This window comes from Zophobas morio, unplaced genomic scaffold (assembly GCF_036711695.1).
Source record: "Zophobas morio isolate AGI-343-1 ecotype UQ-CSIRO unplaced genomic scaffold, CSIRO_AGI_Zmor_V1 ptg000062l, whole genome shotgun sequence".
NCBI lineage: Eukaryota > Metazoa > Arthropoda > Insecta > Coleoptera > Tenebrionidae > Zophobas > Zophobas morio.
In genome coordinates this window covers 86,719-108,753 of record NW_026972167.1, presented here as the reverse complement: position 1 = coordinate 108,753, position 22,035 = coordinate 86,719, and the positions used below count along the sequence as shown (strand labels likewise).

Sequence of the window (22,035 nt, the reverse complement as noted above, 5' to 3'; positions counted from 1 at the left end):
GTTTCTTAGCTCAGCATGCATAAAGTTATCCCATACCAATTCTATAAATTTGTAGTTGGTATAGCGAGAAGAGGCGCGTTATTACGGTTGAGGAGGTAGGCGGTTCTTGGGCAGCTAGATGATTAGTCGAGAGTTCCGCTTTATCTTAATCGGTTTTGGTGATAGTACCGCCGTCACAAAGTAGTGATTCCGCTATTTCTGACTCGTTTGAAGAACTTCCATTAGGAAGTGCGACCGTTGCCACCAGCTTCCGACACTTCGCTCCATTTGTTATCCCATTGACTGTTTAGGCGTGCCACCAGCTTTTCTCTGATGTTCTGGTGAAGATGGATTTTGCGCCAATTTATCTTTTACGCATTAAAAAACCATGATCACTCGACTGAGGCGCCAGCGCTTATATATAAGCGCCTTTAGTTTCTCAGAAGATGGTGTTGGGAGGTGCGTAATTTCACGTGTTTTCATTGCGTTGACGTGAACTTCTGTCACCGCACGTCCGAGGCAGGCAACAGAACTGTTCACCAAAGCTGGAGTTTCCAGTAGTATCGGGTAGGACGGGAGTGCCTTCTCGAGCATTTCGGTAAGTTTGCCCCAATTCGTATAAGACGTGATAATGTCTTTAATACTTTCTTTTCGTCGCCCAACTCAAGTAGGGCAAGCAACTGATCCGACAAGCAGTTCTTTCAGCACATTAATAGCCGTTAGGAGGCATATGCCCTGTAAGACGGCGAAACGCATTCGCCTGCCAACACAGTCGACTTTTCATGGAAATAATTTCAAGGTGCCCTCAAGTGAAAAACCTATGGGTCATCAAAAATTCTAAGCTGTTGTGGCATGCGCAAGATAATTACGTGTTGACAGAGGTCAAAGCAGTCACCCATATACGCTATGTTCTCCATTGTGGAGCAAAGACTTTAGATTGCAAATAAAATTAAGGCTGTAAGTGTTATTTTATCAAGTCGATTATTACACTCACACTCTGTTACCTGGGCCTACAATCTATTAGCAATAGCGAGCTCCTTGCTTTAGAAAGCACAAAATAAACTGCTACGTTTTATAATAAAACCCACTGTGAGTTGTTCCCGAACTATAGTTTAATAATTTTTAAAGCAAGGTCATCGCAACTGGACACGTCAATCATCGTCTATTAAGTCATCCACGAGTTATTAGGAAGCGCGCAATATCGCTGTCCGCGTGATGCGCTCTTAGAATGGTTAAAGCTAAGTTGGGGGGAGGGGGTGGGGGTATAAAATTAAACGCTAAGGAATGGTTGACTAAATCTTCCTGAAAGTTCCGGGATTTGAAGTTGCTATATTAATCGAGTACCAGGAAACGTTATTTTTAAATAATAAAAAAAGTCAGTCGTCCATTGGCTAATTGATAACACTTACAAACAGCACCCACAGCAATCTTGTGAATATTATAATTATAAAAAGTATTGCTCCTAAATAAGGTTATTAGCAAAAAATTCGAAGCAGGCCGACATTTATATTACAAAAGCCACAAATAATTTTTTTTAAATTAAATTACATATATGATTATCACACCTTTGCCCCTCATAGCTCCCAAGCCTTTTTTGCTGAAGAGTACATGGTAGCCATTAATGTTCAGTTAATAAACGAAGAGTATGTTTAATCTGATCTCCTTGTAGTATTAAGCCTTTAAGTTATAAGTCTAATATGTCTAATAACTCAAATGTTCCTTTTATAAGTTTCATGTTATTGGTTTTCATGGCAAATATAATTGTTTCGTCTAGAAAGCAGAGCCTATAAGAACGAAGACTTATTAACTATATTAAGGTTATCATACAGACTAATATGACGATGCTCAATAGAGAAAGAATGCCAACAGCAAACAAAGAAAGCACGAGCTTAACCTAATATGTTAGTTCTTTATTAGCTTCAAGACTAAAGGTATTAGTGGAAGCTATAAATAAGGCATAGAAGAAGTCTTTTTAGCGCCTGTAATACTTTTTTTTATTAAGAGGCAAAGTTATAGGTAGAGAAAGTGTGAGTAGAGATTTCTTCTCATTCTTGCGTAACCTCAAAACTTTCGCAATTTCAAATAGTTTCACTGTTTTAAGAGACAAAGACTTGAGTAGGGATTCATAATTTAGGCAGTACTTGTTCGCTATTAGCCCGAGAACAATGAGATGGGCGTGGATCTTATCTTTATCAGAACTTCCAAAGTGGTACTCTATGTTACCTTAAGTAATATACGCAAGTAATTTTAATAGCCCAATAGTTTTTTTTTAAGAGTAAATACACATTGATAATTTCAAAGGTAGTCAGTTAAATACCTCTATCATCAAAAGAAGACTGGGCAAATCGGTCCTGAAAATGGAATAATAGAGGACCGGGCAAAGCAGCTTTACCTGTCCCCCTTTTAAAAATAAACTTAACTAAAAGACCGAGGGCCCGACGAGCGAGAAAATACGGGTAGAAACCTGCTAAAATTTATCAAGTGGTTGAGGTAAACCAAAATAAGAGCTTTCTGGGTCCTTTCATCGGGTTCTAACGAAGATAGAGTGTTTACTTGCTCTATGATAAAGGGACTATAAAGTCTCTTGCAAGCCCAATTCTCTAAATCTTCAGAAGAGGCCTTTAAAAATAACTGCAATAACATAAGTTTAGATGTATTTAATTTTCGACTAGACTCTAGAAAAAAGATTAGAGAAAAAAGAGTGCGAGTTTAAATAAATGTTAAAAATATTTGGTGCGGAAAGGGTTGAACCTTCGAAGGCGGTTCTAAGGAAGAATATAGCTCTTTAGGCAGAAAATCGTCAAGTTTATATACATCTTCTACTTTAGAGGCCTTTAAGTTTCTTGAAGGAAACAAATGTGAGAAGGCCTCTAGTAAAGAGAATAACTAAAATAATAAGTATAACAACAATATTGACAGGCGCCTTGGCTTAGTTGGTCCTCAATATTACAATTTTGGAGACGCTCGTCTAAGAGATTTTCAAAATTTATAGGTGATATTATGTTGGAGGGATCTATGCGATCATTCCGGGAATGGGTTAGTGATAGTTTAGAACGCTTTCCTCCGAATTCCTTTATTAGAGAAGCCTGTAATAATTATAAAATTTAAATTAAAACAATAAAAGCCGTAAAAATAAGGTAAACTTTTTGGCCATTGAGTCGCTTATACGCACTTTTTTTCGGATTTTCAGTCAAATCCTCAGAATTATAATCTGTTTCCGAATCTGAAGCAATAAGAGTAACAGCTTGGGGCTGCTTGACTTCTTGTGTCAACATGTATAAATTTGAAGCTTCAATCTCCACTATTCCCCCAAAAAAGAAACTTTAATAGTACGAGTGTTAACTTTAGATATCATAACCAGTTTCCTTTTGATAATTTACAAGTCCAACTAAATATTTTTCTCCTGAACCGCTAATATAATCCCCTTTATATAAAAAGTAAGGGGTCTCTGAAACTATTGAGCTAAAGAATGATTTTAATCTAAACAAATTAAACAAAAATAAGAATCTTACCTCTCTCCCTCTTTGGAATCTTCAGAAAGTTTAAAATTCAGAACTTCTTTAAGTTTTATACCAGGAGAGAGTGTGGTAAGTATAGGCCATTTAGCCTTATTAGCCCCTACGCTTTTCAAAGTAAAAGACATCGACTGTTTAAAATTTTTGTTTGTAAGTAGTTATTAACAGTTGTAATAACAAAGCCTTAAAAAATTAATAATACGAGGTTTCCTGAAAGCTATAGCCACGTTAAAAAAGGGAGGCCCGCGAGCACGAAATTCACCATCTACCAGTCAAGAGGTACTTTTTGTTTGTTTAGGGAAGCTTTTCGTGTTTATATGATCTTTCATTAATTTTACAAGACCAAATTGAAAGAGTATTTTATAATTTAAAGGACTTTAAGTTTTTATTATCTTGCGGAAGATATATAAATAAAACCTATTCAAAACCTATGATTTTTTCTTCCTTCTCTTTAAGGTTTCTACGAAGTTTCAATGTAATTTTTAAATACAATTACTATTTGGATAAATACTTTTTTTTTACATGAAAAAATTACTTTTATATCTTATAGTCCCTATTTTACAATAGGTTAAAGTTTTTTTTGCCAGTAACTTTGTTATTGTCTAGGAATTTACCGCCCTCTTTTCCCAAAATTATACATATATCATATTGTTATAGAGTAGCATTCAATTATGGTCGCGTAGGCAATAAGAGTAGTCTGACGGTAGCAGTAGCCTATAACAGGCAACCTTAAGGTTTTTGTAATAGGTTCCAAAGTCAATTTTTAAGGCTAGATAAACTTCCTATAAAGTTTATGCTCTACCATACCTTTGGACAAACTATTATAAATACAATTCGATATACTTACGCAAGAGCCATTGGCAAGTCCTTCGAGACTTCCTCTTGGTAAAGTTAGGTTTAGTTCTATTATATTTCAAAACTTTTTCTGGTTTATTATTTAAACAGGTTGCCTGATATAATACCTTAGTCACCAAACACTAACATAGTGAAAGCTGTAGTTATCATTTTACTATAGCTAACTTCGTTAATTTAGAAAAGCTTAAAGGATGAAGTTATTATACCGTGATGAATTAATTAGTTGGTTTAGAATAAAATTTTTAAAGCATTAAATTATAAACTTTCCACACATAGCAAGAGTATGGCCCCTCAAACAGGTATTAAAACTCAGCTAATCTAATATATTATGACTGGTGTTTAATACTATGAAAATCTTTTATCCTGATAGTTCGTTAAAAAACTAGCGGTACGCGTATTTTTTATACGTAAACAAAGTTTGAAAACAATATTTGGTAACATCAAATGGTTATGGCCAAATTTTGTCTTGGTCATCCTCTAATTGTAGAGTGTGGACGACAACCTGACAAAAACTTCATTTAGCATTTATTTTATGAACTACTCATTTACTTCCCTTGTAGATGACTTGTCTGCAACACGTTAGAAGGCAAACTGCTTGGAAGTCAGTAATTCCAAACAAAGTTTCAATAGTAGACGGGCTAACGTTCTAATATGCATTTACATTCACTGTGAAGCAATAACGCGAGTCGTTTAAGATAAAATAAGAATTCAACTTATATACATAGGAGGAAAACTAAAGTTTAATTAAGAATTGCTTCTAGACCACCAGTAGGCAAGCTATATGGCTTAGATGGCGAGTAAGTTATGACGTAACAATAGAGAGACCTGGCTGGCGACAAAGCTGGTAGGTTATTAGAAAACCTCGGGTTCTGTACTAGTAGCCAACTCATTGAGAGATATTTAGCATTTACCAAACCCTACTATTGGTAGGAGACCGAACCTAATGGAATTTAGATTGAGTAGGTTAAGACTTCTTAAGACTGACAGAAGTATGTAGCGCTAAGTTGGTTGGGATGTAATAAATTAATGACGTAAACTGAGAGCCTACTAGCGTGGAGGCCTAAAGTAGCTCATTAGAACACACTACTTGTCGCAGGATCGGAAAGGTAAACTAAACTTAAAAAGTTAATATTAACAGATTACGGTTAAGTTAAAATTAATAATTGTAAGTTATGTAAACAAATTATTTAGAAAAAAAAAGAACCTCTACTCATTCAAGGTATATGAGCTTATAGCAGATAATCTTACGGTAGCTGTTTATAATAAAAACCTTATCTAAAATCGACTTTATTTAGTAGAAAATTTTGAATGACACGAGTCAAAAAGTTTTATATAGTTTTTACTAAATTAAATCTTCAAGTATTATTACCATAAGGTTAATCATTTCTAATATAATAACATACGCACCTAGAGCTATAACCAATTAAAAATTTTTCCTAGTAGACAATCGTGGATAGTCTAACTATGCTATTATGGACATGCCTGTTTGGTTAGGACTCGGTACCTTGATAGTTTTGTTAGTAAGTCAGAATATACACACAGCATTAATTTATTGATTAGTAGACATGTGTTCATTTTAAAAATTCTTGTTTACGTTTGCTCTTCTTTAACACTTTGTGCGCTATTTTATTATACAAATTCGTAGCACTCTTTTAGGGAAACTTTCCTCTGTAGTTAACGAGTAATGCCACTAAGGTTAAGCTACCTAGAAATTATGATTCAAGTTGTTATCGATACATATAGTCTTTTTATGTAGCCAGTGCAGTCAGAAACTGTGTAAAAAAAAAATTTGGTCATACTTTTATGCTATATTACTTGACTTTTTAGTGTTTAATTTAATGCTAAAGAACTAATAAAAAAAACTTAATTTTTATTTGTAAATATATTTGATGTGCAGCAAAATAAGTTAAACCTCTGAAAAGTAGTGTATTGTGGCATTTACCCAAAGTTTTAAAATATTTATAAATAAACTTATTATCGGTTTATTACCCGATATTAAGGGGGATTCATAAATCTAACCTCTAACCTCTTAAATTAGATCAACAGATTTAGAATACCAGCAATTAATTTAAAAAGTAATAAGTATTTGCGGATTTAACAAGTCAGTGGGCCAGTATGCCGGTGCCAGGTAGAAATCACCGGTAAAAATAAATCTCTGGGAGGGAAAAGAATGGATAAAAATTTATTTAAAACTTAAAAAAATAAGAAAACGAATAAAAACAGTAGCCAGTGGGCTAATAAAAAGGTACAGCACGCAAAAGGGGGCCCCCCACTTCTTAGATCCCAGTTGTATACAAGCTTTCACAGTCCAACTTATAAATATCATATTCCGGAAATAAAAGTGTTTCCAAGAAATGCACATAGTCTAACCAATCGGATTAGAACTATGTGCGTGTGTTTAGAACCCAATTCCATAATTGTAAATAGTGTTATCAACACCCATTCGAGTAGGTAGTGATTGTGTTACTTTCGCAGAAAAAACCTCAACAAAAGAGTAGTAGGTAGAACTTCTTGTAAAAAATCATCTAGAGATACAATGTTATTGTCATCCTCAAATGGCTTTTTAAAAACATTTTAAATAAAACATGAACCTCTACGACGTTGGTGGATCCACTTCGAAATGAAATATTAGGCAGGCGTCGTAAATACTATTTAGAAAAAATTACAGTAAATTTTTCAAGGTAGTTTCTCGTTTAATAAATAGTGTCCTATTATAAAAATCTTTCCAGAAATTTTTATAGGTGATTTGAGTGGTTTATTGTAATACATCTTGAAAAAAGGTAGGGCTTTGTTTTATAAGTTTTGAGTAAAAAGCAGGGAAAGCAATCAGACTTATTAATCCGTCAGAAGAACATATCCAATAAATAATAACACAACTAGCAATCTCTACTTAGAACTCCCATATTAACCGTTTATATGTTTTTACTTTTTTATACTTCATAGTAATTAACAATTAACTTAAACAAAAAGTGTAATTAGTTTATTTTAGTAGATAACTATAAACCACAGTAGCATACTTAAATCGTAAAAAATTTCGGTAAACTTGGTCTCCATGACTAATAAATTATATAGCTTATTTAACATTTAAAAGCTTTTGTTAAATAAGCTTACCGTTATACTGCGCACACTTTTTTTTTTAGGCTGTAAATTGTTGTTGGTACACGCATGTTAAAAAAAAGAGTGTTATTAGGTAAATTAAATATATATACATTTATTCTCATGTTATTTAATAAAGTATAACACGTATTTCTTAGAAAACTTGGTTCCTTCAAGACTTGCCTAATTAGTAATTCAACTAAATAATATTGGAAGATGGCCTTTAAACCAAAACTATTTTTTCATTAAACGGTATACTTTTAAATACGCATTTGCATACATAATTAATGGGTGACAACAACAAAAAAATACAAGAAACAAGAAAAGAGCAGGCTTATAACAAAAGTGAAATTAGAGCATATATATAGTTGTGCACAAAATAAAATAGTTACATTTGGTTAATGAGGTGTTTTTAAAATATTGACAATGCAACAGAAACAAACAAAAAAAATTTATCTGTTTTCGTATTGGATAAAGTGTGCATTAAAAGGATGTTAAGTGATGTGCTTTTTTTTCTATATTTAGTTAGGAGTTATATGCAGTAACCTTAGTGCAAACGAAAGGCCTTGGCGAGCTGTTTTTTATTTTATTCACATAGCTACGTTTTCTTTTATTACAATAACTGTACTAACTTTTTGTTTAACTATATTTTAGGTGTTAAGGGCAAACCCGTTTTCTATTTAAACTACTTTTGCTTTAATTTTTAAACAACTTCATTACCTTCGTAATACATTCTATATATTGTTGACTTAGTATATTGTAAGCGTTATTTGATGAAGTGCGAGAGTTTGAATGTGGTCCCAAGATACCTTACTTAAAGAATTTTATAGTTCACACATATTACTGGAAGGGCGTTACTAAAAAGCACCTGATATCAAAAAGAAACTTATTATTAATTATAAAAATGAGTTCAAAAAATACCAAAAAGAAAAGGAACCTAGAAGAAGAACTTTTAACTTATAAAGGAGCTTTACCCTTAGAGTGCATAACGTTAAACTCTTTTAGAGCATTTAATAATTGTAAAGTAAAGTACTCACATGAACAACAAAAGTTCTATGAAACACAGCCGTTTACTTTAAAAAGGAAAAATTTGCTGCGTGCTGCTGATAGAGAACCTATTCAAGCTGTTGAGAAAACTAAAAAAAAATTAAAAAGTAACTCCGAAACTCTTTTAAGTAGTAGCGATTCTGAAAGCGATGAAAGCGTTTTTGAAGAGCTGTATAAGTTTAATAAGGAAATTTTGAATTCCTTTGTAACTTATAAAAGTAAAGGCCGTGCAGCTAAATTTCGACCAAGCTGCAAAGCTACCCGACCTGGAGCGGGTTATATAATTTGAAATTATGTATTCGTGTAGCCATTATTTAGTTTTGTGCTTGTAAACTTAGTGTCATACGGTACACTAACTTCCGCGGACCCTGAACTTCTTGAATTGAATTCTGACACTGATAATGCTTCAGATGCAAACAACGAGGATTTAGAGAGAAAAAAAATTCTGTAACTATATCGCTTATCTTTTAGTTACTTTAATACCTGTCTTTTTCGTTGAAAAATACTTTAAGCGATTTCTTATTTTATCATGTTTTTTTATCTTATTTACTGGTAAAGATATATTTGCCTTTAGTGATAAGCATAGCCGACAACTAAGGGAATTAACTTCTGAAAGCAATGTTCATATTCAACCTTCAAGACAATATTCGTCTACATATCGGTAGTTTATAGCCATTCTTTACTAAATTTTTTAAGAAATTTTTTTCATAGACGTAAAGCGCCTTTACTGTCTTTTGAACAGCATATTAACGATGCTGAAGGAGACGAAGAGCCTGAAGCTTTGGAATGTTCAATTTTTTATGCTGGAGATACCTTCAGCTGTAGCCTATCAGCCGTACATGCTTTGCGTCATATACGCCTTAACTTAATGAAATTCATCTTAACACTTTTTTTTATTTATAGTTTAGAAATATAGAATATTTGTTTTGTGATGTTTAAATTATTTCTGAATAACGTCTATATTATTAAGGTCCCATGACGCATCCTGACTGTATATAGCATAATTGTATTTTGACTTAGAATATGATTTTTTATTATTAACAATTTATATAAGGTTAAAATAATGTTTTATATATTATTATATGATTATAGTATGAATTATTAATAAATAATTAACGCTTTCAGTTTGATGCCTTTGCCAAAATATATGATAATCTGAGCAAATTTCCGGCCCTGCAACACAAACAATTCGTTTTAAAAAATAAATATGGTCGTATATAAACTTTTATTACTTTTATATTATTTTAATCGAACTTAGTAAAATTACTTTGAAAAATTGTCGTTATTTCTCTATTCAAGCCTCTTTTGCCTCAGATCTCATTTCATATTGTGTAAAATTAATCTGACTGTCACTTCAAGGCTGCCACTTTTTTTTCGAACTCACGTTTTATTTCTTCCGTCTATTATTATTAAATGTCTTTTTTTCACTGTTACACTGACAATTAAAGTTGTATTGCAAATGTTATTAACTATTTTACTACTGCAGGGGCTCGAATTGATCGTTGGATGACGCCGTTCTCTTTAAAGCTGAGAAATTGCGGCAATGTTCCCTTGAGTAATTGCTCATTTTAAATTTTAATTGCTTATAATATAATGCGTCTTAACATCGTATTTATATAATTTATCTTTAAACACTCTTGTTATGTTTCTTTGTTACATATGTTGCATTTTAATAACCATTCTATTATATTATAGAACTTGAACTTGAGATAGCTACTTTAGATACTTCCAGCTCCGGTATTTCCCTCAGTCAAGCGCTTTTATATTCAAATATACGTTTTTGTTTACGTTATCATCTTTAGAATGTTTTTTTACTTCGCTATAAAATATTTGTTAAAGTTTTATAAACTGCGACTTTGTCGTGAAACTTCTATTGAGGATGAAATATAAAGTTTTAGCGTTTCGTTATCTACTTACTATAACCTATGTATTGTTAATAATATGTTCATAGCAACTTTGAATTCTTTGATGTTAGGGGTTTTCATTTGACTTAATCACCCGACATAATTAAATTGTATTTATTTATATTTTTATTACTAGACATACCTTTAGCACTTGTAAGAGTTTTATTGAGTCAGAGTGACTGCCGTTTATGTTAAACTTTTATAAAATCAGTCAAAAGAATGTGAAATTGGCGATGTTGTGAAACTAATTTTTCGAACTGCTGAAGAAAAATATAAAGTCAAACAGGAAAAGGTCTATTTTATTTCTAAAATTTAAAATTTTTTTAATCCATTGTTTGATGTTTATTTGTTGCAACAACTAGAAACAAAGCTTTGAGAAGTGCTATCGGTACTTTAGCGGGCTTCTGAATGGTAAGCACGTTCCACTACTTTTTTCATGTTAGCAAGAGTTCTCTATAACCTCAAAGGAAAGTTAATTATTATTCTGTACCCTCCAGTGGGTGTGGGACGGTTGAGTTTTTACTTTGACGGAGCGCTTCTTCCTGCTCAGTCCACACCGCTAGAAGCCCAATTGGAAGACGACGACTTGATAGATATTATAATGCAGTGAAAAAATATACATACGACGTTGCTACTTTTTAATATTATGATTGCGTAGAAACTGTATTTAAACCCAGAAAAAACTTTTGTTGTAAAAGGATTTAACTTTATTGTGTTAATAATAAACAAGTTACTTAGTTGACGTAATACTATATGGAAAGGGGCATTTAGCCTCATCGAAAATAATATTTTATGTAGTATGCTAAATGTGATTTTTTTTTTAGCACAAACCCAAAAATAAGAGTTGTTACATATTTATTGCTGTTACCGGCGGATTGAAGTATTATACATATTATTTTTTGAAATCTTGCGTTAGTGTTAACTAAGCTTCCTTATAAAACTCTTGGTCTAATAAACGGCTTCATGGAGAGACCACAGTTGTTTACTGGAATAAAACTATAGCCAATAGCCAACACGTATATTATTAAATGGTGAGACGGTAGTTGTAGGAAAGATTCTTCGAGAAGGGGACATTTTCTACTAGATAATAAGTCAATATCATTTTTAAGCACTTGTCTGTGTAGACGTACTTTGATAAAGATGACTTATTTTATTATTGATAAAGTTTGTTTTTATAAAAGAAGTAGTAAACTCTACCTCTTCTGTCAAGCGATTAGTCGCTGCTTTAAGAGTTAAAAGTTTCTCAATATTCGGGTGTGTCTCCGATTTATGCTTAATTCGATTTCCATATTCGTTATAAATACTACCGTTTTCTCTATTCATGACTAGAAAGCCAACCGGACTTTAAAAAGGGTTTGTTTCGACTTTTAACGACTTTACATAACGCTTTCATAGTCTTTACTTACAACCCTTTGGACTTGCGAACTCGTCCCGCTTAAAATACGAAGGGTTTTAAAAACCTAAACGATCTGTAACTCTGAAGTCAGTTTTATCATAGTATTTCACGAGGAGGTCGCTTTATGGCGCAACGCAAGATCTTTATCTTACTGATCCCGTAGCCCTAGACTTGTTTATATTAATACACAGGTATTACTGTCCAATAAAGATTGAAGTATATCAATTAAATAAATGGACATAAATAAAGGGAAGGCAAATAGTAAGCGAGTATAGTATATGTATACGTATGTATGGTTTAAGCAGGAATTACGTTAAAGTCTGTTAAGGGTTAGGACAGTGGTGTACTTGTAATGTATGTAAGTTCTATTCCTAACCCATATAAAGTCTTTAACTCTAGTGGGGTTGAGACAAAAAAGTAAATAGTATAAATTAAGAGCTTCCGTCTGCAAACCACAAGCATCGCAAAGCGTCCACTATCACTCTTAGTATGAAATTTAAACTTCCGTAAACCAAGCAGGCGAAGCGTAATTTACTATTGATAAAAGCACTATTTTGCTTTTTCTGTTTACATATGGGTATAGACGGTACAAAACAGAACTTAATGCGTGAATTTTGTAAAATATGACTTTTAAATACTTAATTTTTTCTATCCAAATTAACAAGCGTTTTGCCCTTATCCACAATTACTATAACTTTCTTTCTCAAGTACCTGATCTCTCAATCTTTCCAAGTAGGTTAAAAAGGTACTTAACAAAAATTTTAAGCAACCCTAAAAGTTACTGTAAAGCAGTATCATTTGCGCAGTGGAAGATAGTAAATTAATTTTAAGATAGAATACCTGCAGTAAAAAGTTAAAGAGATAGTGTTAAGATAGAACTTAGAGGAATGCCGCCGAGGTGAAATCTAACTGAAGATGTCATAGAGTTGACCCTTAAGTTAAAGTTTCGCTGTTGAAGATGGTTGTAATAGAGCATTCTAATTTTTAAATAATCAACTATTAAGTCGAGACCGCCCTACTGGCTCTAAACCTGTCTCTATCAAGCAAACCTATCTAGTCATTCGTTTCATATTAGAAGGCTTTTGTTAGATTTTTTGTTATCTCACCAGTTTCCATGTTTTATAAATTATTCATTAATTGAAAAACACAAGTTTTTAACACTCAAGAACCACTCGGTTAAGAGGAGAAGTTTTTTAAGCAACTCGGTTACAAGAAAAGTGGAGATGTCGAATGCAAGGGCTACTCTAAGGAAACGCTGGGCGACTTTTGTTTGCAACAGCTAAAGATGATAGAAGAAATGTGCAAGAACAAAGAAGAACTAACATTTAAGTTTTTTTTTAAGAGTTGCAGGCTTTGAAATCGCAAATGAGTGTCAAGCAATAAGATATTAACACTCTGCACGATATGATGATGTTTCTTTTTTTAAACCGATGGCTACTGGAAAAAAAAAACGGCAATTTTGTAAGCTTAGCGAAATTGTAAAACATATTATAAAGATATGAACGAATGAAAGAATAGAAGCTATGAATTTGACGACCACCAGCGCGTAAGGCGAGCTCGTGGATTGTGCACAGTGTCTACTTGAGCTTCACTTCAAAGAAAGAGGTGAGTACGGCTTAGACAATTAAAATGTTTAATAAAGCTTACAAGCGAGCAGTAAAATTATATATGGTTCACGTAGAGTTGCTTTTAGTTAGAGGGAATAGGCGTGCAAACAGCTTCTCTTGCCCCAAGCAATAAATCTACTTTCCTCTCTTATATAATATCCTAGTTATAGGCGCTCCATGTTAACTTTGACTCCGCGCATGTATAGCTAGAATTAACAAAAAATGTAAAATACCCTTGTTTATTAATTGGTTTTTAAAAGATGCTTAGAAACCTTAACACATAAGTGTCCGCCTGTAGTACTGTCTTAACTCTTTTCTGCGACCTTCTCACGCCGCCACAGGCACTTTGATTATAGGTGGCTTTTGCATGTATAAATGCTAGCTCGAACATCAAAGGTTAAAACGTGAATTCTTCTACCGAAATTAAGAGTGTTGCCAGTAGCTCACCGGTTAAGAGCATTGATGCGCGAACTCGAGGTTGTGGGTTCGCCTAAGTATTTAACTACACCCTTAAAATTCTTATAGAAGGCTTTAGAAGTAACCTGAGTTGTATTTATTTATTCCTCCTTATAACTGGATACTAATTTAGTTCTCAATCCTGTTTGTTCTGTTGTTCTCTACTTCTCTGTTTTATGTTATTATTTTTAGGTGCTCGATTAAGTCTAAAAACACCAAATTCACAAGCTCTAAACATAGTAACAGCGTACAAATTAGGTTTTAGCTTGTGTTAAAGCAATGTTATGTATAAATACCTTTTTAATTCTAGCCCTAACTTCTATTATAACGTTGAAGTCCATTGCGTGGTCGGCGTTAGCCTGCGCCATCCATATTTCGTAACTGAGCTCATCTGTCAGTAATCGAATGGTGTTCTCATTAAGTCGTTCATAAGCGTTATTAGCATTGCGTCGAAAAATGGTAGCCAGAAGCTCTATCCGAAATGTAGAGCATCGAGACCTACAAACTACAGTGCGCCTGTCAAAAGGCGAGCAAATTGTCTTGTCTCACTTGAAGCGAAAAGGCTGTGGCCGGTGAGTTGCAGGCCCAGGCAGTAGACAGGTATGTCATTATTGGATGAATACAAAACACGTAGCTTGGCTTGTTGTGCAAAGAGAGTTTGCTTTTAATACAAAGTTAGAGTATAGATGTTGAATCTCCGCATTGACCTTCTTCGCAATATTACTTACGGCCGCCACGAGGGGCTATTATAAATGAAGACCCCAGGTAATTCGCTGGGAACACCTAGGCGGTGGTTACATAATTAGACTGCTTGGCAAACTTTGCGTATTACCTTTGCAGCCTACTTTTGGAGGTGGGCAAAACTATCAAGATTCTAGACTCCCAAAATGAATTTTGCTAAGGCTGTTTAACGATAGACAATTTTACACTTCTTATAAAAGACAACGCGGGAACTTATATAGTATTATTCACTCATATCTTTTATATATTGATACTATACTTGATATATTATTAACCTAAGTAGACAGATATTTCACTACTGTCCGCTAATTCTAGTTAATGTTGTGGTTCTAACCACGATTAAGTCCAAAGCATTAGGATGGTATCATAAGAATCCTGCTCGAAATCTTTGAGATTTCAACACCCTATCTAGCTACTAAAACAATTTTAAGCTATTGCCTCGCTAGCTAGCTCTTTATATTATAGCCTTGGCTCCATGGAAGAACATGCGCTGTGCACGCTAAACACAGCTAAACGTAGACTACAAGAGATAACTTCCGAATTTTATCTCGAGGGTGTTGATTACCACTTTACGTCGTTTTATCTGGGTATATTGATCGTCTAAGGATTTCTTAGTTTCGAACGACCTCAAAAATTCGATTAATTAAAGATTAAATCAACTATAGCTCAGAAACAGCTACGGTTTATAGGAAAAGGTGACAGTTCAATTTAATTAATAGCTGGTAAATATATGGATTACACTACGCGATAAACCAGAAATTAAATTAGAAAGTAAAATGGTGATGAAATGAAATGTACAATTAATGAATAAATGAAATTATTCTAATAAATATTTTTTTAACTTCACTTAGATTATTACAGAATTGCGTCCTTTTTTTAAAGGGTCACGTTTTTACTGAAAATTAGTACTGAGCCCTCGTCATATTGACTGACGGCCGGTGTTCCATAAAGCTTTCTGCTATCCCTACTGCTTTTCGCACTGTCTAAGCGAAGCAGTTCAGTTTTTGCGAATCCATCTTACGTCGCACTCTACGTTAATGACATTGCAATGTATGCGTCCTCTAGAAATCCTACATCACCATTGCAACGTCTACAACGCTACTTAGAAACATTAGCTAAGTAGTACCGGCATCAGGGTGGAAAGTAACCAAGGATGCAGAGAAAAGTAGTGCACCTTTCATTTCACGAAAATACCCTGCGCTACTCCGCCATTACCACTGCAGGTGTTAAGATTCATAGGGCTCCCTGTCAAATTATCGGGCTTTATTATTTAATTAATTCAAAGGGTGTTAACACGCGAAGAAGTGCGATAAAAGTCGAAGCGGTAAACTTCGCACTCGTACCATCGCTGTACGCGAAAAGCGTGCTGTCTTTGCACAACAAACTGCGTATAAGCAAAATTGCGTGCACCCCATTATGGCTCATGCGTCCACTGTTTGGCCAGAAAAAGGCTGCCTATGTGGGAAGCTGAATAGCAGGAACAAGGGGATTTAAGGTCTAAGTGTTGGGGCATCTTCCTAGTGGTAATTTAAAGCGGTTCATCACCTCTTCTTCGGTCTTTATACTCCTTCAAAGAAGAAGCACATCTCTCTTGGTTCTTGTAAGCGATATTTTTGTTTCAAGCTCTTAGTTAAATGTTTATCCTCTTCTGTGTTACAAAGAGAGTCTCACAACAAAAAAACTCGGAAAAAAAGAAACAAGAGTACTTAGAAAATTAAAAGTTGAGGGCTTCAATAAGGATGGATTTAATTAGGACTTGAAAAACTGAAAACTGCAATCAGAAGTTAGAACAGGGAAAAGCCATATAATTAAAAAAAAAGTGACAAATTTAAGGTTCTAGAAGGCAAAAGGACCACCTTAAATACAGGGTAAATACAGCAAACAACAAATATGCAACCAGATAAGCTTATAAGGAAGAAGCATTTAACACTGGGATACATTACATTTGTAGCATATAACCTACTCCCTTCGCCTACTGAATCAATACATATTGTATACAACTTGATGTAGTTCTGGTCTAACTTTACTCTTGTCTAAGCTCTTATTAGTATGCATTATTTACTTTTTCTTTCTACTTATATCTATCCTCAGCTTTTAAAGAGTTTCATAGTGGGCGCTTGCTATCTTAAGATAATATTACGATATAGGACAGTCACACGTGTGCCCTGTTGTCTCGTGTACCCTGCAAAAAAGGCTATAATTCCACCAGTATTGTATACTGTTAGTATCTATATTTTCATTAATACTATATTTTTGCGAGTTTTGAACTTTAACATTAAAGAGCCATAGTAACACTAATGGTGTAGGAGCGAATTAAATAAGCTGGGGCTTAAAAACCCAAGTTATTTTACGACATATATGTTTTTATATAAATAATTTTTTAGGCTTATTTCTATAGATGTAACCTTTGCTTCTTAAAAAAAATTTAGAAGGCTCAAAAAAGACCTTTAGCTTTGCAAAGGTAGCAACAGATAACTATTCAGGCGTCATATCATCTTAGTTTTTGGAAAAAAAGTGTCCAATCTCAAACAAATAAAACAAAATTCTAAAGCATATTTCACCATATGAAAGTCACGACATAATTAAATGGTATATGTCTGTCAAGAAAAAATTTTACCTTTTTAAAATTATGGAACTTTTTTTTTAATTAATCACTCGTTGAGTGCCTCACTAGTAGAGGAACACAATGAGGCTTGAAGCTTAAACAAGTGCTTGCTTTCTGCACAATAAGTATTGACCTTCACGTAGACCAACCCTCTACTAAAACTGACTGCGGCGGCAAAGCCATGGGCTATTTTAAGCTTTTAAAATTGACTTGGTCTGCGGCCTTTCACTAGACCGGCTTTGCACTTAAAGGACGTCATGCTAGTTGAAGACACCGGGGCTCTCACTCACTGGCTTCTGGACTATTTTCGCAATTATGGGTATTTTAACTGCTGCTAGTTTCATTTAGAATATTTGCTAAATCCATAACACTTTTTTAGTCATAGTAGCTATTTTTTCTTTACTCTTTTCCAACTGTTGTTCATAGTGTCCCGGATCCAGATGGACTTTGTAGTTATACAGTGGCCCTTATACAACAAACCGATGAAAGTAGTATTAGGGATGTCTGCAAGGCAGAGTTGAAAGTTTTCCTTTCATTTGGTTTTTATATGATTTTAGTTTTCTAATTTTTTATTAAAAATTTTTATCATGTTATGAAACTTATTTGATTTTCAATATAGACACCGAAAAGTTTGTAAGCAAACTTTGGGACGAACAACTAAAAGTTAACTCTGAATTGTATATAGGAGAAAATGAAAATAACATAATATCTGTTAAAGACTTAAAACCCTCCACAGATGTCTATTCTTCTTTTAAAAGTGAATTACTAGAGCAAGATGGCGGCGGTCAGCTTATCTCTAACTCTTCTAAAGCTGGAAAAAGAATACAAAGCGTTACAATGAACACCATAACGCCCTTTAGGAAGTTAAATCCCAGTCATAGCGCTTTAGACACGTATAATACTCGGCGATACACCAGCAGTATATATGAAAATTATCGCAACGAAGGGAAGGATTATTATGGGAGCTACTCTAAGGCACGGGCACGTGTGAGAGGGAATAAGAGGTCTTTTTCTGATAGCTGCTATGGTACTATCACGGCCCTTTACTAAGAGTACTCTTTTGGTTAGTTGCTCTGAAAGCTTATATTTTACTTAATAGGCAGAAGGAATCTTGTACGGCATAAAAGTTCACTGGATCAATTCAATAAAGAAAAGCCGGTAATCGCACCTTATAAACGAGACACAAATTCCCCCCGCTCTGTGTTGAGCCTGGAAGTGGTGAAGGTTTTTTTAATTTTTTTTCATAGTATTATTTAACTTAGGACTTATTATTTAGATCCCACCTTTTCTAAACACGGTAGAAAATTTATTTGATCACTTTAAAAACTTTGGAACCATCACGAATATTCAATGTTGTTATGGAAACCATTTACAAGTTGCCAAGGTCACTTTTTCTAATGAAAACGAGGCTGCGGCTGCTCACGCTTGTGCAGATCCCGTGTTGAACAACCGATTTATTAAGGCAAAAACAAAGGAATCTTTTTATGCGTTTTACTTAAGTGATGTGTGGCATTTCAGGTTTTCTTTGCTCCTGTAACGAAGGAAGAGTTGACTGACAGACATAAAAAAAAGCAGTTGTTGACGGCTATTGACCTATATCATAAGGTTTCACACAGTATTTTGTAACCTGGAAAGCTCCGTTATCACATTTTTAAGGGCTCTATTAGATTTAATAATCAAAAATATGCTAAACGGGGCCTTAAAATCGAAAGAAATAAACAAATTTTAGGTTTCTTTTTACTTTAAATTTTTGACTTAAAAAGTGATTTGAGTTTTGTAACAGAAATGCATAAGCGAAAAGAGGCTCTGCTTTCCGAGAACCTTGAACAGCAACAGAAACTTCTTCAAAAACTGGAAGCCGAAAAGAAATCTCTTTCTTCTTCGAGCAAAGCGCTGATTAAGAGCCAGCTTACGTAGTTGACTATTTTTTTCCTTTTTGGCTAACTCTTAAGGACAATTCTCTGTTAAAGGGTGCTGGCACAGTCATATAACCAACTTATGGGGCCACTTCCTTCCCTGGATTTTGTTTCGAGGCCGGAAACGCCAGGAGCTCCCGCACTGCTCTCCAAGGAGGGCCTTTTGGACAAACGGGATGAGGAGCTAAAGCAGGAGGTTCTGTTGCTGCCCGTGTTCGCTTTAGCGCACGCTCCTTATATGGAGTTATTTTTTATTAGATGGGCTTTGAGATTTCTGATGAGGGCGAGGAATAGTTAGGAGTCTATACGTATAAGTTTTTTTCATACACCAGCTACGCGTTTTTTCGTGTTAAAGATCTGAGACCATGCATACTAATTCCATTTATTATAAAATAGGAAGGCGCCATCTTCTCTACTTTATATTTATGCTGTTAATATATAGCGCATTCTTATTACATATTGACTCCTATAGGCTTCATTGGTTCTTCTAGTTTAGTAAATATGTAGTTTTAATAGGTTTTAGTTCACTGCGTGAGACGCTATTAAAAACTACTTTAAGCCTGGAAATCTCTCTATATACCCTTGTATTACTTAACACTTGTGGCAAACTTTATGTTAGAGGTGCGGCTGCTGCATGGGCTCGTTATATTATAGTTCGTCGGGTGGTTCACAATTCTATAGGTTGCATAGTCCATATTCCTCCTATGGAGTGACTTCTTTCAACTTTATAGTTTTTTCGTTTTGGTCCACTTTTGTGGGGTTATCAGACTGTAAGAAGTTATTAAACCCGTAGTATATAACCTGCTAACTTCCAACTTACTATAAGTTTCCTCCTTCGCTGTGTTTAGCGTGGTCTATCGTTTATTTAACCATAACTAGGGGCAATATTGCAACTGCTATCAAAAGGAAGGAATATATGCTATACTCTGTTTTTTTTTAATTATTTTTTGAAGAAAGTTGCTACCTTCTTTAACTTCAGCTTTTTGTCATTTTAACAAAGTATCAAAAGATAAAAAAAAGCAATATTATAATCTAAATACAAATTTTTATTAAAAGGGGAGAGGGGCTTCAAGTGTCAAAAAATATAAAAAACGCTTTAGGTTCAAGGCATACTAATTCACCCAGTGACTTTTCATTTTCGCCTTTTTAGCAATATTTTATTTACAAATAGGTTTGACCTACCCTATTGTCCCCTTACCCCGGATCCTCCTTTTTTTATGAATATTATCATGTAGTGCAATTCACTATGTAGTTTTGAATTTTGGATTCTTTACTCACATGTAAATATAGTCGCAAAAATAGAATTTAGTTCATCTATATTTATTCACTCTTACCATTGCTGATAACAATACTTGTCTAAAAGTATGTTAGGCTTAAAGATTTTTGTAAGCTAGGACCGTTTGGGGCCAAGCATCCTTCTTTAGCACCTCTACTTTACGTTTAAAAACTTCATTCTTGTTATTAATTTTGTTTGCAAAGAAGGCTCAGTTGTGTATCCATTTAAACCAACTTTTTAAACAGGTCTTAAAAGTTTTTAAGACCTAGCTAACTTATAAGTACTCTTACTACCTCTACTTATTCATTAGTGCTGACGCGCTACAACTCAGGTATACGCTCTTTTTACTCCTATATCCTTTTTTTTTTATCTCAAAAAAGGCCCGATTGTACTTAAGAAGGAAAAATTAACCTTTTAGAATAAGCTTGTATATAGCACTTGTTAATAGAAATATTTTTATGAATTATTTAAAAATCATATTAAATATGAAAATATAGATATAATTTTTTATTTATGTTAATATTATCATACAATTTACTAAATTTACTATAATATTATTATAAATAGTAATAGTAGTAAGAGGAGGACTAGGAAGTATAATTCAAATATCCCTAATAGGTGCTTAGATCTTTGGCTTACAGCTATTGTAATTTTTACTGCAATTATCTCTAATTATTTTATTAGTAGTGGTATAAAAGAAAGAAGAAGGGAAAACATAAGCACAAGTATACAGTTTGCCAGAGTAAATAGGTAAGTACAACAGGCGTTTAAGCCTTTGCAATTTGGTATACCATAAAAGGTAGATATTCATAGTCAGTAATTTGTTAGGTAAGTACTGACTCGCTCTTTAATGTACAGTCTAAGAAAATTATTTTGCAGGATTGACAGTCTATTTAAGTGTCTTGGGGAAGAATTTATCTAAGCGTAAAAAACATTATTTGAGTATAATATTTATGAAGAGTAATTTATTACAAAAGTTAAACTTGCACTTTTTGCATAGTAGAGGGCATTAACCACCCCTAAGTTCTAAATTTTATATTCTTAGTGAGCGCTCCACCAGAACTTGCAAACAACATAACGTCGAAATACTTAGCTTGCGTGCACCAAAGAATTAACAAATATTCGTAATTTGCTCACCGGGCGATGTTACACGGGACAAGTAAAGCCTTGCATCCCCTCGAATTACGTTTAAAGTTTACTAGATGTGAACCAATTTCGGGGAGGTTTCAGGATTATCGCATAATTTATATAGCCAAAGGGCTTGCTTTGGAAATAGTATAAAAATTACAGAGTCATCAGCATACTGACCAAGGGAAGTCAATGTTGACTGGGAGGATGCCAGAAATTAGGATTTAGAACACGATAGATGGGATAGAAGGGCTGGAGACCGGCAGAAAGGCCCGGATATATATATATATATACTAGTAAATAACACTACTGTATAAGTACTTCATATATACTACAACACCAGAGCGCTATCTCTTATAAGAAGCAAGCACTGTTTTGTCTGTCACAACGAACTCTCTAAATACTCTGTTTGAATTGCCTAAAATGAGCCAAATCTAAAAACTCAAAGAGCATCCCTCACTAGGATGGAAGATGCAATACTAGCATAATGGCATCAAGTACTCATGTAACAACC

At 34.0% G+C, this 22,035-nt stretch overlaps 3 protein-coding genes across 4 annotated transcripts; 2 read left to right on the top strand and 1 right to left on the bottom strand.

Moving 5' to 3' along the window:
• Positions 1–642: 642 nt before the first annotated feature.
• Positions 643–3,642, bottom strand: LOC135143505 (uncharacterized). The gene is made up of 9 exons (XM_064075384.1): positions 3,492–3,642; positions 3,338–3,441; positions 3,123–3,280; positions 2,903–3,065; positions 2,731–2,849; positions 2,444–2,610; positions 2,297–2,379; positions 1,968–2,202; positions 643–739 (listed from the first exon to the last, which is right to left on the bottom strand). Exons 1-9 carry the CDS (start codon positions 3,620–3,622, stop codon positions 643–645), a joined length of 1,257 nt encoding a protein of 418 aa, XP_063931454.1. The 5' UTR covers positions 3,623–3,642.
• Positions 3,643–8,135: 4,493 nt separating this feature from the next.
• On the top strand, positions 8,136–11,095 carry LOC135143499 (uncharacterized). 2 transcript variants are annotated; one of them, XM_064075370.1, is made up of 11 exons: positions 8,136–8,767; positions 8,831–8,939; positions 9,067–9,153; positions 9,204–9,327; positions 9,618–9,702; positions 9,979–10,047; positions 10,188–10,229; positions 10,533–10,549; positions 10,608–10,688; positions 10,759–10,807; positions 10,894–11,095. In XM_064075370.1, exons 1-11 carry the CDS (start codon positions 8,350–8,352, stop codon positions 11,004–11,006), a joined length of 1,194 nt encoding a protein of 397 aa, XP_063931440.1. In that variant the 5' UTR covers positions 8,136–8,349; the 3' UTR covers positions 11,007–11,095. The 2 variants fall into 2 exon arrangements, with proteins under 2 accessions (XP_063931440.1, XP_063931439.1); XM_064075369.1 differs by having other exon boundaries at positions 10,864–11,095.
• Positions 11,096–17,436: 6,341 nt separating this feature from the next.
• Positions 17,437–19,532, top strand: LOC135143510 (RNA-binding protein 27-like). The gene is made up of 10 exons (XM_064075390.1): positions 17,437–17,520; positions 17,628–17,740; positions 17,821–18,228; positions 18,301–18,425; positions 18,478–18,663; positions 18,720–18,806; positions 18,858–18,930; positions 18,985–19,114; positions 19,172–19,313; positions 19,376–19,532. The coding sequence occupies exons 1-10, from the start codon at positions 17,459–17,461 to the stop codon at positions 19,409–19,411; spliced, it is 1,362 nt and encodes a 453-aa protein (XP_063931460.1). The 5' UTR covers positions 17,437–17,458; the 3' UTR covers positions 19,412–19,532.
• The last annotated feature ends 2,503 nt before the right edge of the window (positions 19,533–22,035 follow it).